Consider the following 23745-nt stretch of genomic DNA (forward strand, 5'->3'; position numbering starts at 1 on the left):
TACAAAGATGTACTGGTTTCTTTGAGACATGAGCAGAACCTCCAAACTCAGATATAAATTGAGGGCAGGGAGTCAAACGAGGCTTCCTAGAGGAAGTGATACCTCTGTTGAGTCTGGAAAGGTGAGAAGTTGTCTGGGGAACAGTGAGGGCAGAAGGAGGCAAGGAAAGGAAGTAGCACACACAGAAATGCAGAAGCAAGGATATGTGATTGCAAGTAGACTGCTACGGTTGAAGGAAATAATTTCAAGGGCTCCACTCATTTTACCCTATATGAGGGGCATTTGCTCAATTTTAAAGTTTTTAAAATTATGAACTATTTCACACATTCCAAAGGTATATAAAACAATATCACAAACACAAGTGCCCCACCATTCAGGGTTAAAAATTTTTTTTATTATAGTTGATTTACAATGTCAGATTTCCACTATTTGCTTCATCTCTTTCCCTTTCTCTCTCTCTCTCTCTTTTTTTGTTTTTTTTTTTTTGGGGGGGGGGGGTCCATATCTACAGAATGTGGACGTTCCAGGGCCAGGGATGGAACCTAAGCCACGCAGTAACAACCCTGAATCCTTAACCTCAGGCCACCAGGAAACGCCTCGTCTCTTTCTTTATAAGAAATAAAATACAAGAAAACACTCATGACCTATCTCCCCTCCGCTTTCCTCTCCCTCCCACTCTTCACCCAGCTAGCCACAGTGTTACAGTTGGCGTGTTTTTCCCATGCATGCGTTTGTAATTTTCTTACATAAGTGTATAGGCATTTACTTTTTAATGAGAGGCTCTGACCAGGACGTTAACAGCAGAAATTACAACGCTTGCCTCAGCAGGCTTCCTGAGAAGACAAGGGGAAGAGCAGCCATCCAGTGCCTGCCCCTCTCCAAGGTGTGGGAAAAACAGGACTCACACTAGCTTTCCAAAAGGCCGTCAGAGGGGGTTAAATCAGAAAAATCAAGTTCTGCCTATTCAGATGATTTTAAAAGTGAAAGTGAAAACTCATGTTGCCCGGCAGCCAAAGATGTCAAACACAAAGCATCGAGAAAGCTGTACTGATCAACTTGGTTGTTTTTGTCCAGTGCTTACGTACACAAAGGGTGTGTGCATATGTGGGTGTGCTGTGTACCACAGATGCGAGGAGTTCCAAAATAGCTGTGCCGGGGGCCTGCCTCCGTCCTACCAGCACCACAGATGGGTTTTGGTTTTGTCATCTGCAAAATGGCCGTTACCTGCTGCCCACTGGCTTAATAAAAGGAATGTGATGATGGCTTGGAGCTTAACTTCTTTCTCATTTGGGAACTCAGAATGAGAAGCCTATGAAAATATGGTTAGCAAATGCATGATTCTACTCCTAAAATTAAAGGAGAGAGAGACAGCAAGACAGCACGAGAAGGAAAGAAAGAGAGAGGAGGAAAGCAAAACTAGTTTCCTCCTCCATCCTGATTTTCCTACTTCCTCCAGCTTAGCTTTTTTTGAGGTGGTGGGGCTGCACCCTCAGAATGCAGAAGTGCCAGGAATGTGACCTGTAACTCAGCAGTGACAACACTGGATCCTTAACCTGCTGAGCCACCAGGGACCTCCTAGCTTGGCTTTTTAGGACAACCTCTTACCTTTACAACTCTTTCATCCTTTGTTTCCCTTAAAAGTGTATTATTTAGCCCCTTGTAATTCTTCCTTTTTCTTTGGGGATGCTGAAGTTTGAAAATCATAGCAATCAGTGGTATGGAGTCCTAGAAAAGTTTTATATTGTTTGTGTTCTGTGAATGCATGTATGGATTTATTGATATATGATTTCTCTATGGCCAAGAGACTGCATCGTAAATCTCCAGCAAGTTTTCTGTATAGGAAAAAAAAAACATGAGATTTTTTGTTTATCCAGATCCTGTTTCCTAGAAGTTTAGCTAGATATATTTCCTGGGTTGCCATTCACATATATGTCACATATATGTGTATGTAAGCATATATATATATATATACATACACACATACGTAAATGTATGTGCTCTAACATATACACATTCGTATACATGAAAATATGTATATGAATATGTAAATACATATATGAATATGTATATATGCGTGTGTATATATATATATATATAATGTATTTTTCTACACATACACACCTGCTACTAAGATATGTGTATGTGTTTGTTGAAATCTAGTTTTGAATTGCACAGTTAATTAACGAATACATTCTCCTTAGTCGATGCATTTTTCACCAATCTGATCACATTGATTTCTTCCCTCCTGTCTCTAATGCCACCTCAATAATACAAAACTCATCACCACGACCTGGAGTCCTCAATTCTGTCTTCTGTTGCTCCCACTTTTACCTATCATGCAGTTGGCTACAAGATCAGTTCCTGTAGCCATAAAAGAGAATGAACTAATGTCATGTGCAGCAACACAGATGGACCTAGAGGTTATTACACTAAGTCAAGTTAGTCAGACAAAGACAAATGTCATCTGACGTCACATATATGTGGAATCTAAAATATCACATAAATGAACTTATCTACAAAACAGAAACAGACTTACTTTTTTTTTTCTGCTTTTTAGGGCCACACCCGTGGCATATGGAGATCCCCAGGCTAGGGGGCGAATGAATCAGAGCTACAGCTGCCAGCCTATGCAACAGTCACAGCAACAAAGGATCTGAGCCGAATCTGCAACCTACACCACAGCTCGCAGCAATGCCAGATCCTTAACCCACTTAGTGAGGCCAGGGATTGAACCCGAAACCTCATGGTTCCTAGTCAGATTCATTTCCATTGCGCCAGATTTTGAAAACAAACTTATGGTTACCAAAGGGGAAATGTGGAAGAGAGGGATAAATTAGAATTCCGGGATTAGCAGATACACACTACTATATATAAAATAAATAACCAACAAGGACCTGCTGTATAGCACTCAATATTCTGTGATAATCTATATGGGAAAAGAATCTGATATAGAGTAGATATATGTATATATGTAACTGATTCACTTTGCTGTCCACCTGAAACTAGTACAACATTGTAAATCAAGTGAGATACAAAATATTGGCTGCCACATTGGTAAAAAAGGACTTCACAATCACTAGTGATTGCAGCCAGCTCCTAGCAGGAGAGCCCTGGGGGAACTCAGGAAGGAAAGAAGGAATCCCTGCCATCCAGCGGCTATCACACTGTAGCCACTCCCCAGGGTTAGCACTCAGGATGTGAAAGCACAGGATACCAGCCCCAGAAGGCTGAGGTGCATATCAAAGGAATGATTCCAGTGAGCTGAGACCCTTGCAAGACCCATACAGAGAAAAGTGCTAAATTCCTTAACTTGAGATATCCAGTTTTCTGTTATTAACAATAACTTTTTGTTCCTACCACCTGCCCTTTGTTGCAAAATTCCTATCTATCCTAGCTCTCTCTTCAGAGTGGTTTCTCAGGGTTACTTGAGATGCTGCCTCCTGGTGTTAAGTCCTTAGTTTTGTTCACCAAATAAGACATAACTCTCAACTTGAGGTTGTGTATAATTTTCAGTCCACACAAGTATACTCCAAAAAAAAAAAAAAAAAAAAAAGATCAGGGAGTTCCCTTCATGGCTCGGTGGTTAAGGAACCTGACTAGCATCCATGAGGATGCGGGTTCAATCCCTGGCCTTGCTCAATGGGTTAAGGAACTGGCGTTGTTGTGGGTATGGCATAGGCCAGCAGCTGTAGCTCTGATTTGACCCCTAGCTTGAGAACTTCATATGCTTCAGGTGCAGCCCTAAAAAGCAAAAAAAAAAAACAACAACCAAAAAACCAGTTTCTCTAGAACACCACCCTGATCATGCCTCTACAAAACTGTACAACCTTTTTTTTTTTTTTTGTCTTTTTTTTTTGCTATTTCTTTGGGCCGCTCCCGCGGCATATGGAGGTTCCCAGGCTAGGGGTCGAATCGGAGCTGCAGCCCCTGGCCTACGCCAGAGCCACAGCAACGCAGGATCCGAGCCGTGTCTGCAACCTACACCACAGCTCATGGCAACGCCGGATCGTTAACCCACTGAGCAAGGGCAGGGATTGAACCCGCAACCTCATGGTTCCTAGTCGGATTCGTTAACCACTGCACCACGATGGGAACTCTTGCACTACCTTTAATAGCTGCCTAATTGTGACTATCTGCCTCCATGATATTCCTTTATAACCAAATTCTACTTTGCTTTTGGATGGCAAAGTACCCAGCTACATTTCTCAGATTCTTTTGCAACCAGGAGTTGGTAGCTGAGATTGCAGGTAGAAGCGATAAGGTGGAAATTCAGGGAAGGCCTCCTAGAGAGAAAAAAACAGCTGGTAATGGATGCCTTTTGCCCTTCTCTTTCCATCTTTTCTGCTACCTAGAATTTATGTGTGAGGGCTAGAGCTCCAGCAGCCATCTTGAGCCAAAAGGTAACCTTGAGAATAAAGTCATATGCTTAAGAAGAGAAACACAGAGAGAGAGAGAAGGTATCTGAGTCCCGGATGATAACAGAACCACCTCCCACTGCCCTGGAGAGAAAGATAAATTTTTTTGTGTTTGTCACTTTATTTAAGATTTTCTGCTATGTGTAGGCTCCAAATAGTAGCTTATTCTCTCCAAAAATTTAGCTATTTCTCTGCTCCAACCAATGTAATATGATGATTAGTTTCAATCCATTGCTTCCCTTCTCAAAACAGGGGCTCGCTTTTTTTTTTTCATTTTTAGGGCTGCCCCTGAGGCATATGGAAGTTGCTAGGCTAGGGGTCAAATCAGAACTGCAGCTGCCGGTCTACATCACAGCCACAGCAACACAGGATCCAAGCCATGTCTGCAACCTATACCACAGGTCATGGCAACACTGGATCCTTAACTTACTGAGTGAGGACAGGGATCAAACCTGCATCCTCATGGATACTAACTGGGTTTGTAACCCACTGTGCCATAACAGGAACTCCAAGACTGGGGTGTATAGACAGAAAGGTCTGAGTTCAAGCCCAGTCCTGTCACTATGACAGTGACACCTTTAGGCATGGCTTCTGATCTTTTACCCTCCATTTTCTTGTCTGGAAACTGAGAATAATAATAATCTGCACACTAAGTGTTTGTTATTTTCTTTCATCCAGTTTTTCAGTTGTTATTCATCCAATGGCATAAATAGGAAAAATAGTTGGGGGAAGGAGAAGGAGCTAAAAACTCAAATCAGGATATTTTCCTATTTGTTAGCCCTCCTAAGAAGTTTAATGGATGAAAAGGTTCAAGTTGCTGATTTTTAAAAGTCAATGGAAAGGTTTATTTATGCCGTGTATCAGTGGGATGGACTGGGAATCTGGGGTTAATAGGTTCAAACTATTGCATTTGTCATGGATAAGCAATTAATCCTGCTGTATAGTACTGGGAACTATTATCTAGTCACTTGTGATGGAACATGATGGAGGATAATGTGAGAAAAAGAATGTATATATGTATGTGTGACTGGGTCACTTTGCTGTACAGTAGAACATTGACAGAACACTGTAAACCAACTATAATGGAAAAAATAAAAATCATTTAAAAAACTCAATTGGAAAAATTATCAATAGATTGGACTTCAGTTATTGACATTTTACTCTCATTCTCATGAGTAACTGAAATCTGAATACATACATTTTCCTAACACCGCCTGCCCTGTAGATAAATGCATACACACATATACATTTTAAGAATGTTAGCTCCAGAAGAATGGGAAGGTCTTGTCCCAAGTCCCAGGAATGGAGAAGTCACACAATTCGTCTTGATAGTTTCCATTTGGATAAGATGACTCTTAATGACTTGAAGAAACAGTTCCTTTCAAATGGGCACTGAATTGCGAAAAGAGCAGATTCTGCTCAAACTCTTCCATTGTGCAATTTCATTTCTGCTCTTATGCACATTAAACTAAATTGGTTGTATACAAATCTTGCTAAATTAAACTTGATTCGATTAGGACATCTGCGTGTATGTGCAGGCAAAGTGCGGTATGTGTGGGTTAAAAAATGTCCTAGTTATTTAAAATGTTCTTTTTACAGATGATTTGGTTTTGCCATAGCTTCATTTAGTGAGCTAAATTTTTGTTAATGTAGATTCATCCTGTGAGTGAAAGAGGCCTTGGCCCTTGGCTGGGACATTACTGAAGAAGCAGTTTGGTCTTTTTGAAGAAAAGTTACACTTCCCCAAAGACTGGAACCTTCGACCCAGTCTGTCCTCCAGATCAATCTGGGGTTGGCTGACTCCATGGATGCAGCTCCTCAGATCTGGAAGGCCGGCTGTTCCACACCCTTTCAGCTACCTGAGGGCCTTGAGCCCCTGTGGGTTTTGGTAAATGCGGGACTTTTGGGACCATTTCGTCTGAATACGTAGGGACCGCTGTATATTTAAATCTTTCCTACTCTTGCTTGACGCAACCGTCTCTTACCACTTTCCAACACTGTCATCATTTTCTTCTCAAGAAATTCTCCTTGCTCCTCCCAGCCCAGTGTCCTCATCAGGCTCTAAAAGTCAGGGTTGGTGCTGGGTGCCGCCTTCTTGGCCTATGACCTTAGCAGCATTTCAACCCAAATAAAGACCCTCCAGGGTACTGCTAGACTTCTAAAACACAAATGAAAAAATTTAAGTAGGGTTGGCTCCAAGTATTTGAGAAAGAAGAAAGGCATTTTAAAGGATCCCTAGAACTCTGATTTGAAAAGATACTTGCAACCCAGTGTTCACTGCAGCACTATTTACAGTAGCCAAGACATGGAAACCATCTAACCGTCCCCTGACAGATGGATGACAAAAGATGCGACACATACATAAAATGGAATATTACTTAGCCATAAAAAGAATGAAATAATGCCATTTGAAGCAATATGGATGGACCTAGAGAGGATCATATCAAGTGAAGTAAACCAGACAAAGACAAATATCATATGATATCACTTATACATGGAATATAAAGAGATACAAATGAACTTATTTACACATTAGAAATAGATCCATAGACATATACATGGACACAAACTATGGTTTCCAAAGAGGAAAGAGGGAAGGGGAGGGATAAATTAGGAATCTGGAATTAACAGATACACATTGCTCTACATAAAATAGGTAAACAACAAGATCTACTGTATAGGGAGTTCTCGTCGTGGCGCAGTGGTTAACGAATCTGACTAGGAACCATGAGGTTGCGGGTTTGGTCCCTGGCCTTGCTCAGTGGGTTAAGGATCTGGAGTTGCCATGAGCTGTGGTGTAGGTTGCAGATGTGGCTCGGATCCTATGTGGCTGTGGCTGTGGCGTAGGCTGGTGGCCACTGCTCCGATTCGACCCCTAGACTGGGAACCTCCATATGCCATGGGAGCTGCCTTAGAAAAGACAAAAAGACCACACACACACACACAAACAAATCTACTGTATCGCTAGCGCATGGAACTCTACTCCATATCTTGTAATACCCTATAAGGGAAAAGACTCTGAGAAATATGTATGTGTGTATATATATATGTTTACATGCATAATTGAATCACTGTGCTGTACACCTGAAACTAATGCAACACTGTAAATCAAATACAGTTCAATTTCCTAAAAAAAGGGTCCAAATGCCTCATTGCAAGGATGGAGGTATCACTTGAGGCCTGAATTCCAGCCTGACACCAGAAGTTCCACTCTGGTAAGATACATGAAAAGGACTCCTGCATTTTTCTTAGGTCCCCCAAAAAGCATTCCGATGAAGGATCAAAAGATTAAAAATTATGAACAATTTCCTGAGCCTTATCAATAGTCCATGTCACAGGAATGCACAAATCAAGTTTGTATTTGAAGTTTCTATTCCAAAACTCCTACCTCATCCTTCAGCTAGCTGTATTACAGGCTAGAAGACCCCAGAAGATATTTAGTGGTTCTATAGTCCGAAATTCTGTGATTTCTCTTTTTTTTTTTTTTCTGATTTAGATAATTATTGAACAAAGAAAGTGTCAGAAAAGCAGCATGGTCTCCTGTCTCCTGCGACTCTGCGTAATGACCGCGGGCCCCACTCAATAAACAGCTTGCGTAATTTAGGAGAGACTGTCAGGATTTTCAGTATTTAAGGAAGCGCTCAGTGTTTTCATCCACCAAATGGTTGGTTTTCTGGCTTTATTTTCCTTCATTGGTGTTATTTTTTAAGGGAGGTATAATTTATGTACAGTAAAAAGCACAGGAGAGTTTTGACAAATGCCATGCAGGCCGCGCTTCTATTAAGATATACATTCCTATCACCCCAGAAAATTCCCTTGTGCCTCTTCCCAGTCCATCCTGTCTCTCCCCCCAGGCCAGGTCCTTAACCCACTAAGCCACCAGGGAACTCCTAATGTCTCATAATTTAAGCATTTGTACAATCACCTCTTAGTTTCCTTATCTGAAAACTGAGCGGCTCACGCTGTGCAAATGGTATACAAGTATTTGGAGGAGTCGAAGGTTTTTTGGGGGTGGGTGGAGTGGAGGCTGAAGAATGGAGTTGAGAGCAACCTTCTCTCCTCCAAAGGGAACAGCTCTACTTTTCTGTGTCTGATAAACTGCATTTCATTGGAAGATTTCATTTGGGTAAAGGGTTCTTTGTGGAAAAAAAAAAGGTAGAGAACTGCAGGTCTAGACGATCCTTACTGCTCGATTTCCCTGGCACAGTCTATAAATTACAAATAGCGTTTCTGATACAAGAGCTGGGACTGGTCCCCTGGAGAGAGGGCTGGGAGACAGACGCAGCCAGACTGGGGGCCCCCAGGGAGAGCCTGGCCCTCGAGCACTGTAATATTAGTACTGGTTACAATCAGATAGCGCCACCCCAACTGAGGCGGCTGGACAATAGGCCAGAGGCCCTGGCGATGGGAGGCACAAAGACAGCATTCAAGCGGCCCGACTCCCACAGCAGCCTGCACTTCTATAGACGCCACAGACCCCGGCCCAGCCGGAATGACACCTCACTGCCAGAAAGCCGTTTTTCCTGGTTAGCTTTTAAAGTGCTAAAAATAATAAACAGAGAAAGGGAAGTGCTGACACAACTCTAACTGCAGAGCCAAGCTGAAACTGTTGTTATAATAATGTAAACAAACTGGGTTCCCAAATGACATCCTAGCATCCCAAACAGGCTGCCTGATGTCTCCAAACATCTGGGGCCTAGAGGGAGGTTGGGGGGGCTTCTCAGGAAGGGGAGGCCACCTTCCCTGTACAGGTGCCCGTGTCTACCTGACTCGCTCTGACCCAGGGTGACCTGATCCTTTTGCCTTCTTTAGCACTCAAGGAAAAGAGAGATTTAAGAGGCTGCTGCCTCTGTTTCTCCATTGAGCATTTTCTTTCTTTTCTTTCTTGCTTTCCCTCTCTTCCTTTCTTTTGCATTTTAGGGCCATACCTGCAGCATATGGAAGGTCCCAGGCTAGGGATCAAATAGGAGCTGCAGCTGCTGGCCTGATTCAGCCACAGCAATGCCGGATCTGAGCTGAGTCTGCAACCTACACCACAGCTCACAGCAACGCTGGATCCTTAACCCACTGAGCAAAGGCAGGGATCAAACCCGCATCCTCATGGATACTAGCTGGGTTCGTGACCGCTGAGCCACGACGGGAACTCCCTCCACTGAGCATTTTCCACATCACCAATGAAAAAATGGGCTCCTTTCTCTGTCCAATTATTACTCTTCTTCCCGCAAGAGAATTTGAAGCCTCCTTTTCTCCATTATGTTTGTAATGCTTTATATTTCTCCTGAATACCTACAGAGTTCAAAACTCTCTTAAAGAACCACAGCAGCACTGCTGCAAATAAGGAGGTAATTCCCAGAACGCGAAAACGTGACAACCATAAAGACCACGAGTCTGCCAACAGCCAAGTCAAGCCTGACATCTGACCTTCCGATCCATGAAATCCCATGTGGAACTCGGCACCCACGCAGGACGGCCAATGGGAGGGAAACCGCAGATCTGGGGGAAAAAAAAGGAAACACAAGAAGATAAATAGAAGTGTTTTGTTGTTGTTGTTTTTAAAGTTTCCCAACATTTGCTTGATCGGCCACTGTTCTTCTTTCTATGTGTAAATAGGGTCTGGTTTCAGAGCTGTTTCTGATTCTGAATACATGCAGATAGACTTCGATAAAAATCTCATTCCAAAGGGGAGAGGGTTACAGAGAAAGAGACTTTAACACAAAGATCGGAATAGCACAGTATAGGCATGGGACATGAGGATCCCAAAGACCTACTTTTCTGTGCACAACAGGGCCCCAGGGTTTTGGATTCCCAGCCTGGGAAGAGGATGAAAAGGCAAATATGAATCTTAAACCATTCAGAACTTTTGTGCTTAAAAAAGGTCCAGCTGGGAGTCGGGGGACGGTTTTGATAAGTCCTAACAAACACCAACTGGGGCATGGACATCAGGGTGTGTGCATGAGAGGAAACTATGAAGCCGTCTAGATGGTGTCAAGGGCGATGACACTGGGGACACTTCCCTTGCATGTAAGCAGATGAAAGAGAAACCACGGCATCTGCTCTTGCAGTAGACAATGTCTTCGGGAGTCTGTTTGCACAGCAAGTAAAGACCTGCTTTTTCAGTAACGGGTCCCACAATTGTTTTCATGGTCAGGGGTGGGGACTTAGAAATCACAGGGAAACAGAGGTTGGCAGGACAAATGTCTGGGGTCCCCACTACCCAAGAAGGGACTGTTGACAATATGGTGTCATATCTGCTCTTTTTTTTAAAATTAAACAAAATAGAGCACAGGTATAATCTCCTTGACAACCTCACTCCAAGACCAGACCATGAATTGGTTTGAATCTTTGTAGGACACATTTTAAAAAGCATTTACGTGTATCCCGGACAATGGACATTGAGTGTGTGTTTTGTTTTGTTTTTCTGTTTTGCTTTCTAGGGCTACACACATGGCATATGGAAGTTCCTGGGTTAGGGGTTGAATCAGAGCTGCAGCCACGAGCCACAGCCACAGCAATGCAGGATCCTTAACCCACTGAGTGAGGCCAGGGATTGAACCTGCATCACCATGGATACTAGATGGGTTCATTTCTGCTGAGCCACAAGGGGAACTCCAGTAAGGGTGTGCTTTAATTCATCTTTGTGATTTAACTCAACACATGTGTACCTATGGTTCTACATTTTGACTCAACATCTTGTGTGGGAGCTGACCTCACTGACTGCAGAAGCTCATGCCCTTTCCTGGCACACTGAGTCTAAGTTCTGTCACTGCCTTTTCACCCAACACACCATCAAAACATTAAAGTGTCTATAATGGCCTTGTTGTGTTATTAAAGCATGTGCTGGTTGTGTGTGTGTGCCTGTGAGCACATGTATGTGTGCAGGTGTGAATTTTCTCTGCAGCTCTACTCTGTGAGCTTCTCAGGATTCTGTTCTTCTAAGCTATGGCTCCATGCAAGCCGGACACTCAGTGTGTTGAAAGACAAAATATATTTCTGGTGTCAGAAAAATTGATCTGCTTATCATTAATTTTCTCCTCTTTTTGAACAACATTAAGGACCACTTGGGGGTTGTATTTATCTATTTTCTTCAAAGTCCCTCTCTGCTTGCTTTTGTGATAAATCTTTAACTCCCAAATTGTCATTATCAATGCACTGTTTGCTAGGCCACCAGAAGCTCTGATATTATGAGGCTGAAGACCAGGACATTTAAGAAGCGCATTTACAAAACAGACTCACAGACATAGAAAACAAGCTTATGGTTACCAAAGGGGAAAGCTGGGAGAGGGATAAATTAGGAATTTGGAGCTAGCACATATACACTACTATATATAAAATAGATAAACAGCAAGGACCTAGTGTATAGCACAGAGAATAACCCATAATGGAAAACAATATGAAGAAAAAAATATATATATAATGAATCACTTTGCTGTACACCATAAACTACCAGAACATTGTAAATCAACTATACTTTAACCAAAAAAAAAAAAAAAAGCAATAACAATGCATATTCTAAAAGTGGTCTCAAAGACTAAATTGACAAAGCCTGGAAGAAGCTTGTGTCTGCAGCTATTGTGGTTTTCTAGTGACTGTGAGTAGACATACCCTACCACCCTTGACACTATTATCTAAAAAGGAGCAGTGCCTTTGTGTGAAAATAATAACTAATTTGTTTGAGGACATAATTCTGATTTAGACCTTGGAGAATATATGCGACCCTAACTCAGTGAAAACAACCTAAACACTCTCACATCATGATTCATACTAAGCACTTGAATGCAGAACATGTCTCAGGTACGTTTTGTGGGCTGGGTATGCTAACCTTCCCACCCGATCTCACTTAATCCTCACAATGCCCCTAGGAGGTAGGTATTATTAATAACCCTATTTCTCAGATGAGGAAAGGAGTGACAGAGAAAGGTTTAAAACTGTGTCCAAGGCCAAAGAGGGAAAAAGAGGCTAGCCAGGCACCTCACTCAGGCAGCAGGATGTCATGGACCTCATTCTGAATTACTGAGAACTGGCTCAGATTGAAAGATAAAACTGCAGAGGAGAAAACTGAAAAACAGTGTCACCGAGGTGGCTTCCAAGTTTTGCTGTAATACAAACAGACAGCATCTCTTTCATGGTGTGGCTCAAACCAAGAACACACCAAATTAGAGTTCTCCAAGTAGACAAATTCAAAGTGATTTCCTAGTGATGAAGGAAATTTAAAGTAGCAAGGTCAAGCCCCAGACCTTTCCAACTTAAACATTCCCATTTTTAAATTCTTCTCTTTAGAAAGCAGGGAGCTGTGGATTTGCTCATAGCTCAAAGGAGGCTGCCCGGTTTGTTTACACAAGATTCAAAGCAAAAATGAGAATCGTTCCTGGGGACAACTTGGGCCTAGAATGTGTGTTCTTTGCACATTTTTAATTGGGACACAAATACATTAACAGTGTGGTTATTTTGTACTTTCAAAAGATTCTGTTTTGTAACTGATTCATATTTATATTTGGAATACATTTATTTCTGGGTATGAAACAGTTCATTTTGTTAAGTCATCTGACCTGAAGTGAGGTTGGCACTATTTTCCATGACTGCTCCCAATTAATGCAAATTGAAGGTTAAAAAAATAAATAAAGTCCCTTTAACTTGGTTTATTAATATATGTTATTTATAAATGGCTCTTGGTCTATTTTTTTTTTCAGTCTGTAACTATGTGCAAATATACTCTACAGAACAAACTAGTAAATACATAATGTGTATTTTCTTGCAAAATTTTCATTTAAAGAGGGGTTACTATTATGGCCCCAAATTAATGTCATCTATCTATTTCTCTGGTTTCAGGTCTTTCCCCAAATCCTGTGGAGCCTGAGATAGACAGATTGTGTGGCATTCACGACCTACATCTTCAGCCCTCCCTGTTCCTACCCTTTTGTCATGTAACTCTGCAGATCCTCTCACTAAAGAGATCAAGTCAGTTTCCTCACTCCCTTTGATTCTGGTTTTGGCCATGCAACTTGCTTTGGCCCATGGAATATTATTAGCAGGTAGTCTGCATGTCGAAGTTTGAAAAAGTTCTCGTGTTTATGGGTTTTCTTAGCTCCTCTGTAATCGCCATGGGAACATGCCTGGGCTGGCTTGTCATACTTGAGCAATATAGAATGGCCATCACAGATCAGCCTGGAGCAGCCAATCCCCACACATGTAAGAGCACCCAAAGATGAGCAGAGCCCCCCAGCTGACCCACAGGTGCACGGGTGGACCAGCTAGAACTCAGAGAACCACCAAGTAGCCAACCTTCAGACTTGTGAACTTAGAAACGCCAATTGTTTCAAACCATTGATTTTGAGGTAATGTGTTACTCCCCCAGGTAAGCCTGTATAACGCTACCCCTGGTTTGCTCAAAAAAAGAGAGGCCCTCCTAGAAAATAGTTTAAAATCAGGTAGTAACATTCAGCAAATATCCACCCAATGCCAGCCCTATCAGTCAAGGTTCCAGTAGGAAAACATAAGGTGGACTAAGTATTTAAACAGAAGGACTCTTGTCAGGGAATTGATGACATAGGAGAAGGAAGGATGTGAAGGCAAACAGGGAAGAATGAGGCATCCAGGAACTCAGTAACTGCAGAAAATCCCTGAGTGACAGACATGAAGAATAGAATAGAAGAATAGAAGTGTGGGCGCGAAAGCCCAGAGGCCAGGGCGATCCCACAGAAGCTCATAGCCCAAAGGGGCTCCCTAGGAGGAGCTGACGCCCCAGGGGAGACCAGCTGCTACCAGAGAGACTCTTCAGGGCTTCCCAAGGCTGACTGCAGCTGGAGGCCCCTTGACTCAGGACCCTGGACAGCCCACTCCTAGGGGCAGCCTCTCAGTCACACCAGGAAAGGGCAAGGAGGGATCTGAAGGCCATCAGGCCAACACACCACCAGGATGGTCAAGACGCTACACACGGCATGAGCCGGTGCTGAGAACACCATCCACAGAAATAACTGAGAGTCAGAAGAGACACTGGGCTTGAAGGTTAGAAAGGGCCTGAGCAGGTGAGGGGGTGGGTGGGAGCACAGTGAGGGAACATTGAGAGAAAGAGGCATGTTCCAATTAGGCTGAGACGGTTGTGTATTTGGGAGGAGGCAGGAGGACTGGAGTGGGAGCAATGAGGCCACAAAGTGAGAGCTTGAAAGATTGGACTTCTTTCTGTTCTGAAAGCAATGGGATGTGAATCAGTTCTGAGCAGAGAGGAATATCACTTATATGTGGAATATATTTTAAAAAATGCTACAAAGGGACCTATTTACTAAACAGAAACAGACACACAAACAGAAAACAAACTTATGGATACCAGAGGAGAAAGAGGGGGGAGGGATAAATTAGGAGCATGGGATTAACAGATACATGCTACTATATATAAAATAAACCATCAACAAAGACCTGCTGTATAGCACAGAGAACTCTACTCAACATTCTGTAATCACCTACGTGGGAAAAAAAATCTGAAAAAGAATGGATATATGTAGATGTACAACTGATTCACTTTGCTGTACACTTGAAAGTAACACAATATTGGAAGTCAACTGTACTGCAATATAAAATGCGAATTAAATTAAATTGAGAAAAATAATTTTTTTAAAAAAGAAATAATTACTCTGATAAAAGTTTGAGCGATAGGTGGGAGGGAGACAACCAGACTAGGATTTATAATTAAGCATCGACCTCCGGTAGCCCATAGCCCTCCTGAGCAAATTGGCAGGAGTCTGTGCAAGCTTTCAGTTTTCTGAGAGGTGGCACTGAGCTTTCACGTGGCTTTCAGTGGAGTCCCTGACCCTTGACCCTATCCAACATTTGTAAGCACCAGAAGCAGGGAAGCCATCTAGAGAGCTCCTCGAATAATTCTTTTAATGAGGATCAAAAGTGCAACAGTGGCAACGGGTACAGAAAGGAATAAACAGACATAAACATTTGCAAGGAATTATCTAAAATAATCTGGATAGCTATGAGCAGAAATGACAGAGGCGCAAGAGATACTAGAAGGTTTAATTTTGTAAATGAAGGATAATGAAAATATTGATCTCTGGGGTGTACACTTGAGACTGATATAATATTGCAAATCTATTACCCTTCAATTTAAAAAAAGGGTACAGAAGAAAACAAATAAAAGGTTTCGTTTTGGGTTACCTCTATCTGCTCTCCTTTCCTTCTCCCTATAAAATGGAGGAAGGCACGCATGTTTCCAAGATACCATAAAGATTACTAAATTGAAAAACTTCAACATAAACAAGTGGCATATACATCATCACTGTCCCCACCCATGTCGTCACAGATATTACTAATCAAATGCCACTTCTCCTTACTGCTGAGTCCAAACACAACCTCCAAACCCCTCCCAAACAGCTCCTCAGGTAGCCAATGCTGTTTTCTAGAGTGAATGTTTTTATTTATTGTATTGCCTCTTCTTTGTTTTCATAAGGATTAATGATGTACCAATGAATTGATGCATTTGGTCAAAGGTATTATATACTAATATGATCTATATACACATATTTATAAGTGCATTTCCCATGTATGGATAATTTATATACCATTGGTCTACCCTCTAGATCTTACCCAAGTTCATGAGTCTACTTAATATGCACTCAAAGCAATGAATACAAACTTAAACTAAGCTGAATTAAGGGGGAAAATTTTGCATGTATGAAAACTTACTTGGTTAGTAAATTATTATAGTAAAGTTTTAAAATCAGCCCACGTCATCACAATTAGCTACTAGTGACTTCATTGTTTGGTAAAGTCTTAACTCTAATCACAGGCAATCAGATATATGGTTGCCATGAACCAGCCTTGTGTCAAAATATGATGACCCTTGGTTTGGTATTTGAATGACACTATGGAAGTTTTCTGACCTGGGGTGTTTTCTTTCTGACATTTGAAAAGAGGTGTCATTATCAGAGTTGCTTTCTATATAGAACCATAATAAAGACAGATTCCGATAAGCCAAGCTTTTTCTACTTGTAGTTTTGATCAGCAGGAAGGTAACTGCTATCTATATTAACATAGAAACTTCCCTGCTCACCTTAACCCCAAACCCCAAAGTCTGATCTGTTCAATTCCAAAGAAACAACTTTTGGGAGTTCCTGTTGTGGCTCAGCGGGAAAAAACCCAACTAGTATCCACAAGAACATGGGTTCAATCCCTGGCCTCACTCATGGGTTAAGGATCCGGTGTTACCATGAGCTGTGGTATAGGCTGCAGACGCGCCTTGAATCTGGTGTTACTGTGGCTGTGGTGTAGGCTGGCAGCTGTAGCTCTGATTCAATCCCTATACTGGTAACTTCTATATGCCACAGGTGTGGTCCTAAAAGCAAAAAATAAAAGAAACAACTTTTGGAAACTGTCTATATAAAAAAATTATTCCCAGCAAAAAATAGGAAAAAACCCTCTAATGTAAAAAAATTTCCAGCAGTAATTATTTGACCATGACTCACAATATGAAGCTTGTTTTGATCTCTAACACATGTGCAGAAATTTAAATATGTGTATGTATATCTACCTGAAACAAAAGTTCTCTAAGACAATATTCTTGCTTATGTGAAGTACTTGGATATTTTCTATTCCATTCAACCCTGCCCTTTCTATTTGTTTCTACATACTATTTCATTAAAGAAAAGTTGGTCATAACTTGCTAAACTGATTTCATAATCCGCTAATAGGGCCTAACCCACAGTCTGAAAAACACGACTGTAGCAAAATCACAAAAGGATTCTGCCTTTGTTCACCAATGTAAACATATCCACGAAAGACCAATCCTCAGCAACTTAGTAAGGAAAAAAAAAAAATCTCTTGGCTCTCTCTCTAGTACCCTGGGTGAAGCCAAGGTTTGCTGAGCCAACTTTTGTACTTCGTGATGGTTGGCAACGACGGAAGACTGAAAGACGGAGATCAAATCCTCTCTGTCCTCAACACATCTCTTCCGCTGGGTAATTTATACCATGCAAGTATCAAGCTATTCCATTTTGCTGTCATTTACTGTTCTTTTTCCAACCTCAATGGAAACTCAGGATCAGTTTACTGTCTTCTCACTTTGGTGGAATTAGATTCTCCTCCCTCTGGCCCCTTTGAACAAAGATGGCATTCATTCCCCTGGAGAACCACCACCTCTGTTTGATCTGCAAACAAAGCACAGCAGGGAAACCACTACCCGTGAAGGGGCAATAGCAGAAATGGGTGTTGAGGATGTCTATCCGGATCACAGACTAGAGCGAACTTGTAATGATTCTTTTGACCAAACGCACACAATTAGAATTGGAACCACACAATGAACCGTAAGAACCAACAAATGGCACAAGGCTTTAGAGCTTCAAAGTCAGTGGCACCCAGCAAAAGAGAGCCATTGATTGAAAAACTAAAAACCATTTCATTGGAGTTCCCTGGTGGCCTGCTGGTTAAGGATCCAGCCTTGTACCTGCTGTGGTACAGGTTTGATCCCTGGCCTGGGAACTTCTGCATGCCATGGGCGTGGCCAAAAAAACCCTAAGCAACCAACCAAACAACAACCAAAAAAAACCCATTTCCTCTTTCTTAAAAAAAAATGAGCAGATACTACAGAATCATCATATTGCAGTCTTTGGAGGCTTTCTGGCCAGTACTCTGGTGCTAGAATAGCCTTTCTTACCTGTGACTTCTTTGATATTCACGCACTTACTATGCACCCTTCCTTCTACCTGTATTCACCCAACTAGTAAAACATTAGCAAGCATATCAAAAGCCTGAAGTTTTCAGGTTCTTTTATTCAGTCTTTCTTCTTCCCAGGATTTATCTTAAATAAATGGTTAAGGCTATATGCAAGGCCTCTGTGGCAGAGATGTTCATGAGGTATTATCTACAACAGCAAAGGGCTCAATGGATATACAATGAATGGCTAAAAGTAGTCCTCTTTGGGTGGCTGGGTCATTGAGATTTAAATTTATTCTGTTCGAGTTCCCGTCATGGTGCAGTGGTTAATGAATCTGACTAGGAACCATGGGGTTACGGGTTCGATCCCTGGCCTTGCTCAGTGGGTTGAGGACCTGGTGTTGCTGTGAGCTATGGTGTAGGTGGCAGATGTGGCTTGGATCCCACATTGATGTTTCTCTGGAGTAGGCCAGTGGCTACAGCTCCAGTTCAACCCCTAGCCTGGGAACCTCCATATGCAGTGGGAGCAGCCCTAGAAAAGGCAAAAAGACCAAAAAAAAAATTATTCTGTATACTTACCTATGCTTTCTGAATTTTCCAAAATAAATATAACATGTAAGAACTGAAAATAACACATCTGTGCTTGTACTTGTTACTGACACACTGGTGAGTCTCTGAGTGATTTTCACCAGGCCCCGGGATGCACATGTATGATCTCGCCCTGACACACACTTCAGGGCACTCCAGTTCCCACCTTGGGTTCCTCAATGATAAAATGGGGACAGTAATAACCATCTAATTCACAGAGTTGTGGGAGGATTAAGTTAATAAAATATTGAATGCATAAAGTGTTTAGAACAGTGCCCGGCACATGGAGGCATGATGTAAAGGTTAATATCATGCTGACCCAGGAAACTGGAAGATTCTTATCTAGTACCATGATGAACCCAACGCAAAGGCCCAGGAAGAAATAGGTTTGCTCTAAGTGCCCTCAAAGTAATGTGGACTTGTGGTTGCCAAGAGGGTGGAGGGAGGGAGAGTGATGGACAGGGAGTTTGGTAGATGCAAACTATTCCATTTAAAATGGATAAGCAATGGGATCCTCCTGCACAGTACAGGGAACTATGTCCAATCTCCTAGGTTAAAACATGATGGAAGATCATATGAAACAAAGAATGTGTGTGTGTGTGTGTGTGTGTGTGTGTGTGTGTGTGTGTGTGTGACTTGGCTGTATAGCAGAAATTGAAGGAACATTGTAAATCAACCACAATTTAATTAAAAAAAAAACCAAGGACCTACTGTATTGCACAGGGAAATCTACTTAAGACTGTGTAAATAGCTTATATGGGAAAAGAATCTGAAAAAGAATGGATATATGTACATGTATAACTACTTTACTTGGCCATATACTTGAAACTAACACAACTTTGTAAGTCAACTGTGCTCCAATAACATCTATTTTAAAAATGTGAAAAGGAAAGATGCTCTGCACTTGGAGAATCAAAACGGAGCATAAAGAAACTTTAGTGGATAATGGATATATTCATTATGTTGATTGTGGTGATGTTTTAATAGTCAAAACACACTAAACTGAGTATTTTAAATACATTCAGTTTATTTTATATCAGTTACACCCCAATAAGACTGTTTCAAAATGAAGATGAATTAAAGACCTTTTTAGATGAGCAATCCTAAGAGAATTTTTTCACCAGCACAACAACACTAAAATCACATTAAAGAGCTGTACCTCAGGCAGGAGAGAAAAGGTCCAGATGGGAACTTGGAAACTTAGGAAGAATGATGAGTGACAAAAATGTAAATATGTAGCAAAACTAAATGAATATTAACTGTTTTTAAAACAATAATTGTAATGTCTTATAGTTTTAAAATGTATGTAAAGTTGAAATATAAGCAATAATAACTCAAAAGATATGAGCAATAAATAGAATTAAAATGCTCTGTTGCACTTTCTAGTCATAATTTGTATAACAAATTAATAGTACAAATTAATAGTACAATCTTAACTTCTAGGGTAGATATTAAAATGAAGTAAAAGAACATAGGACTAAAAAGCCAATTGAGGTTTTTAGAATTTAAGTGAAAGAAAGGCTGGAAATTAAGGAACAGAAGAGGAGGAGGATGGGATTAAGATGGTGGAATAGAAGGACTGGAGCTCAACTTCTGTCCTAAAAACAACAAAATTCACAACTGAAGGCTGAGCAATCTTCAACCAAATGGACCAGAAACTTTAAAAAAGATACCCTATTCCAGAAGACAAGGAGGAGGCTACATCAACAGGTAGGAGGGGTGATTATATGATATAAAAAACCTCTTAACTCCCAGGTGGGAAGCCTCACAGACTGGAAACTAACTGGTTCACAGAGACTCACCTACAGGAGTGAGAGTTCTGAGCACCACATCAAAATCCAACGTGTGGGGATCTGGCATGGGGAGAAAGAGCCCCCGGAGCATCTGGCTTTAAAGGCTAGAGGAGCTTGTGCATAGGAGCTCCTTGGGACTGGGAGAAATGGAGACCCCATTCTTAAAAGGCACACACAGACTTTCACATGCACTGGGTCCCAGGGCAAAGCAAAGTCTCCATAGGAATCTGGGTCAAACCTGACTGCAGTTCTTGGAGGACATCCGGGGAAAACAGGGGTGAATGTGACTTGTGAGGGAAAGACATGGAAGGCAAAGCTCTTGGGAATATTCAGCAACATATCTTTTGCTGGAGGTAGCCATTTTGGGAAAATCTGGCCCCATCCATCAGTCAGTGCTGAGAAGCCCCAGGGCAAACAACAACCCAGGTGGGATCACAGCTTTGCCCCTCAGTAAACAGGCTGCCTAAAGACCCCTCAGGCACACAGCTGCCTCTAATCCCATCCAGAGACTAAGACACACCCACCAGAGGGATTAGAATTGGCTCCACCTACCAGTGGGCAGGCATCAGGCCCTCCCATCAGGAAGCCTACAGCAAGCCCCCATGCCAACTTCAGCCACAAGGGGGGCAGACACCAGAAGTAAGAGAGGCTACAACTCTATTATCTGTAAAAAGGACACCATGCCAAAAACCTATAAAAATGAAAAGACAGAGAACTATAACTCAGATGAGGGAGAAAGAAAAAACCCCAGGAAATCAGCTAAGTGATGAAGAGATTCTCAGCCTTCAGGAAAAAGACTTTAGACTGTTGATGCTGAAGATGATGCAAGATATTGGAAATAAACTGGAGGCAAAGATGGATAACTTACAGGAAACACTGACCAAAGAGATACAAGGTATAAAACTTAAACAAGAAGAGATGCAAAATACAATAACTGAAACAAAAAATTCACTAGAAGCAGCTAACAGCAGAATACAAGAGGCAAAAGAACGAATAAGTGAGGTGGAGGACAGATTAGCAGAAATTACGGGATGCAGAACTGAAAAGAGAAAAAAGATTGAAAACAAATGAAGAGAGTCTCAGAGAACTCTGGGACAATGTTAAATGCACCAGCATCTGTATCATAGGGGTGCCAGAAGGAGAAGAGAGAGAGAAGGGGACAGGAAAAATATTCCAAGAGATAATAGCTGAAAACTTCCCTAACATGGGGAAGGAATCACTCACTCAAATCCAGGAAGCACAACAAGTACCCTATAAAATAAACCCAAGGAGGAATACACCAAGACACATAGTGATCAAACTGACCAAAGTTCAAGACAAGGAGAAAATCCTGAAAGCAGCCAGGGAAGAGAAACAAGTAACATACAAGGGGACCCTGATAAGGTTATCGGCAGATTTTTCAGCAGAAACTCTGCAGGCCAGAAGGGAGTGGCATGATATACTTCACGTGATGAAAGGAAAAAACCTCCAACCAAGATTACTTGACCCAGCAAGGCTCTCATTCAGATTTGAAGGGGAAATCAAAACCTTCACAGATAAGCAAAAGCTAAGAGAATTCAGCAACACGAAACCAGCCTTACAACAAACACTAAAGGAACTTCTCTAGACAGAAAAGAAAAGGCAGCAACAGGAAACAAAAATGCCACAAATGACAAGGCTCAGCCATGCACAATTATACCACCAAAATCAGAAATCACGAGTAGAGGTGGGTACAAATGCAAGACACTGGAAATGAACTTGCAATTAAGAGAACAACAACTTAAAATAATCTCATATACATATAGACTCTTACATCAAAACTTCAGAATAATGGCAAACTAAAAATCTACAATGGATACACAAACAAAGAAAAATCAACTCAAACACAACACTAAAGATAGTCATCAAATCAGAAGAGGAGAGAAGAAGAGAAGAAGGGAAGAAAAACAAGCAACCAAAGCAAATCCAAAGCAATTAATAAAATCGCAACAAGAATATACATACCAATAATGACCTCAAATGTTGATGGACTAAACACCCCAACCAAAAGACATAGACTGGCTGAATGGATACAGAAACAAGATCCATATGTATGCTGTCTTCAAGAGACCCACTTCACTTCTAGGGACACATACAAATTGAAAGTGAGAGGATGGAAGAAACTATTTCATGCAAATGGGAATCAAAAGAAAGCTGGGGTGGCAACTCTCATATCAGATAAAATAGACATTAAAATGAATATTTTAAGGGTCAAGGATGGTCACTACATAATGATTAAAGGATCAATCCAAGAAGAAGATACAACAATTTTAACTATCTACACATGCAACCTAGGTTCACCCCAAGATATAACGCAACTGCTAACAACCTTAAAAGGACAAATCCACAATAACACAATCATAGTGGGGGACTTTAACACCCCACTTACAGCCATGGACACATCATCCAGACAGAAAATCAATAAGGAAACACAGGCCCTGAATGAGGCCTTAGACCAGATGGACTCCATAGATATTTATAGGACATTCCATCCCAAAGCAACAGAATACACATTCTTCTCAAGTGCACATGGAACAGTCTCTAAGATTGATCACATCCTGGGCTACAAATCCAACCTCGGTAACTGTAAGAAAATTGAAATCATATCAAGCATCTTTTCCAAACACAACACTATACGACTGGAAATCAACAACAAGGAAAAAACGGCAAAAAACACAAACACGTGGAGACTAAACAACATGCGACTAAACAACCAATGGATCACTGAAGAAATCAAAGAGGAAGTTAAAAAATACCTAGAAGCAAATGACAACACACATACGACACTCCAAAACCTATGGGATACAGCAAAAGCCGTTCTAAGAGGAAAGTTTATAACAAACACAAGCCCACCTCAGGAAACAAGAAAAAGCTCAAAGAAACAAGCTAACTTTACATCTAAAGCAGCTAGAGAGAGGAGGACAGACAAGAGCTAAAGTTAGTAGAAGGAACGAAATCATAAAGGTCAGAGCAGAAATCAATGAAATAGAAACGAAGAAAACCAGAGAAAAGAGCAAAGGAACAAAAACCTGGTTCTTTGAAAAGATCAACAAAATTGATAAACCCTTAGCCAGACTTCTCAAAAAAAAAAAAAAAAAAAGAGAGAGGACTCAAATCAATCAAATTAGAAATGAAAAAGGAGAAGTAACAAAGGACATCACAGAAACACAAAGAATCATAGAAACTACTCCATGCAACTATATGCCAATAAAACAGAAAACCTAGAAGAAATGGACAAATGCTTAGAAAAGTACAATCTTCCAAGACTAAACCAAGATGAAATA

The 23745-nt window shown here is 41.3% G+C and overlaps 1 protein-coding gene across 30 annotated transcripts in view; it reads right to left on the minus strand.

Moving 5' to 3' along the window:
* THRB (thyroid hormone receptor beta) overlaps positions 1 to 23745 on the minus strand; it is a 461170-nt gene that overhangs the window by 254317 nt on the left and 183108 nt on the right. For 25 of the 30 annotated variants that reach the window (XM_084987228.1, XM_084987237.1, XM_084987234.1 and 22 more), the window contains one exon: positions 9837 to 9908. In XM_084987228.1, the coding sequence (XP_084843354.1) occupies positions 9837 to 9908 (72 nt within the window). Of the gene's footprint in view, positions 1 to 9705; positions 9909 to 10183; positions 11907 to 23745 lie in introns of those variants that run through there. The other 5 variants (XM_084987244.1, XM_001928465.7, XM_084987245.1 and 2 more) reach the window with 2 other exon arrangements.

Source organism: Sus scrofa, chromosome 13, assembly GCF_054392235.1.
Source record: "Sus scrofa isolate SSC_HxYL_T2T_F1_AM1 chromosome 13, Sscrofa_HxYL_maternal_Yorkshire_Landrace_v2.0, whole genome shotgun sequence".
NCBI lineage: Eukaryota > Metazoa > Chordata > Mammalia > Artiodactyla > Suidae > Sus > Sus scrofa.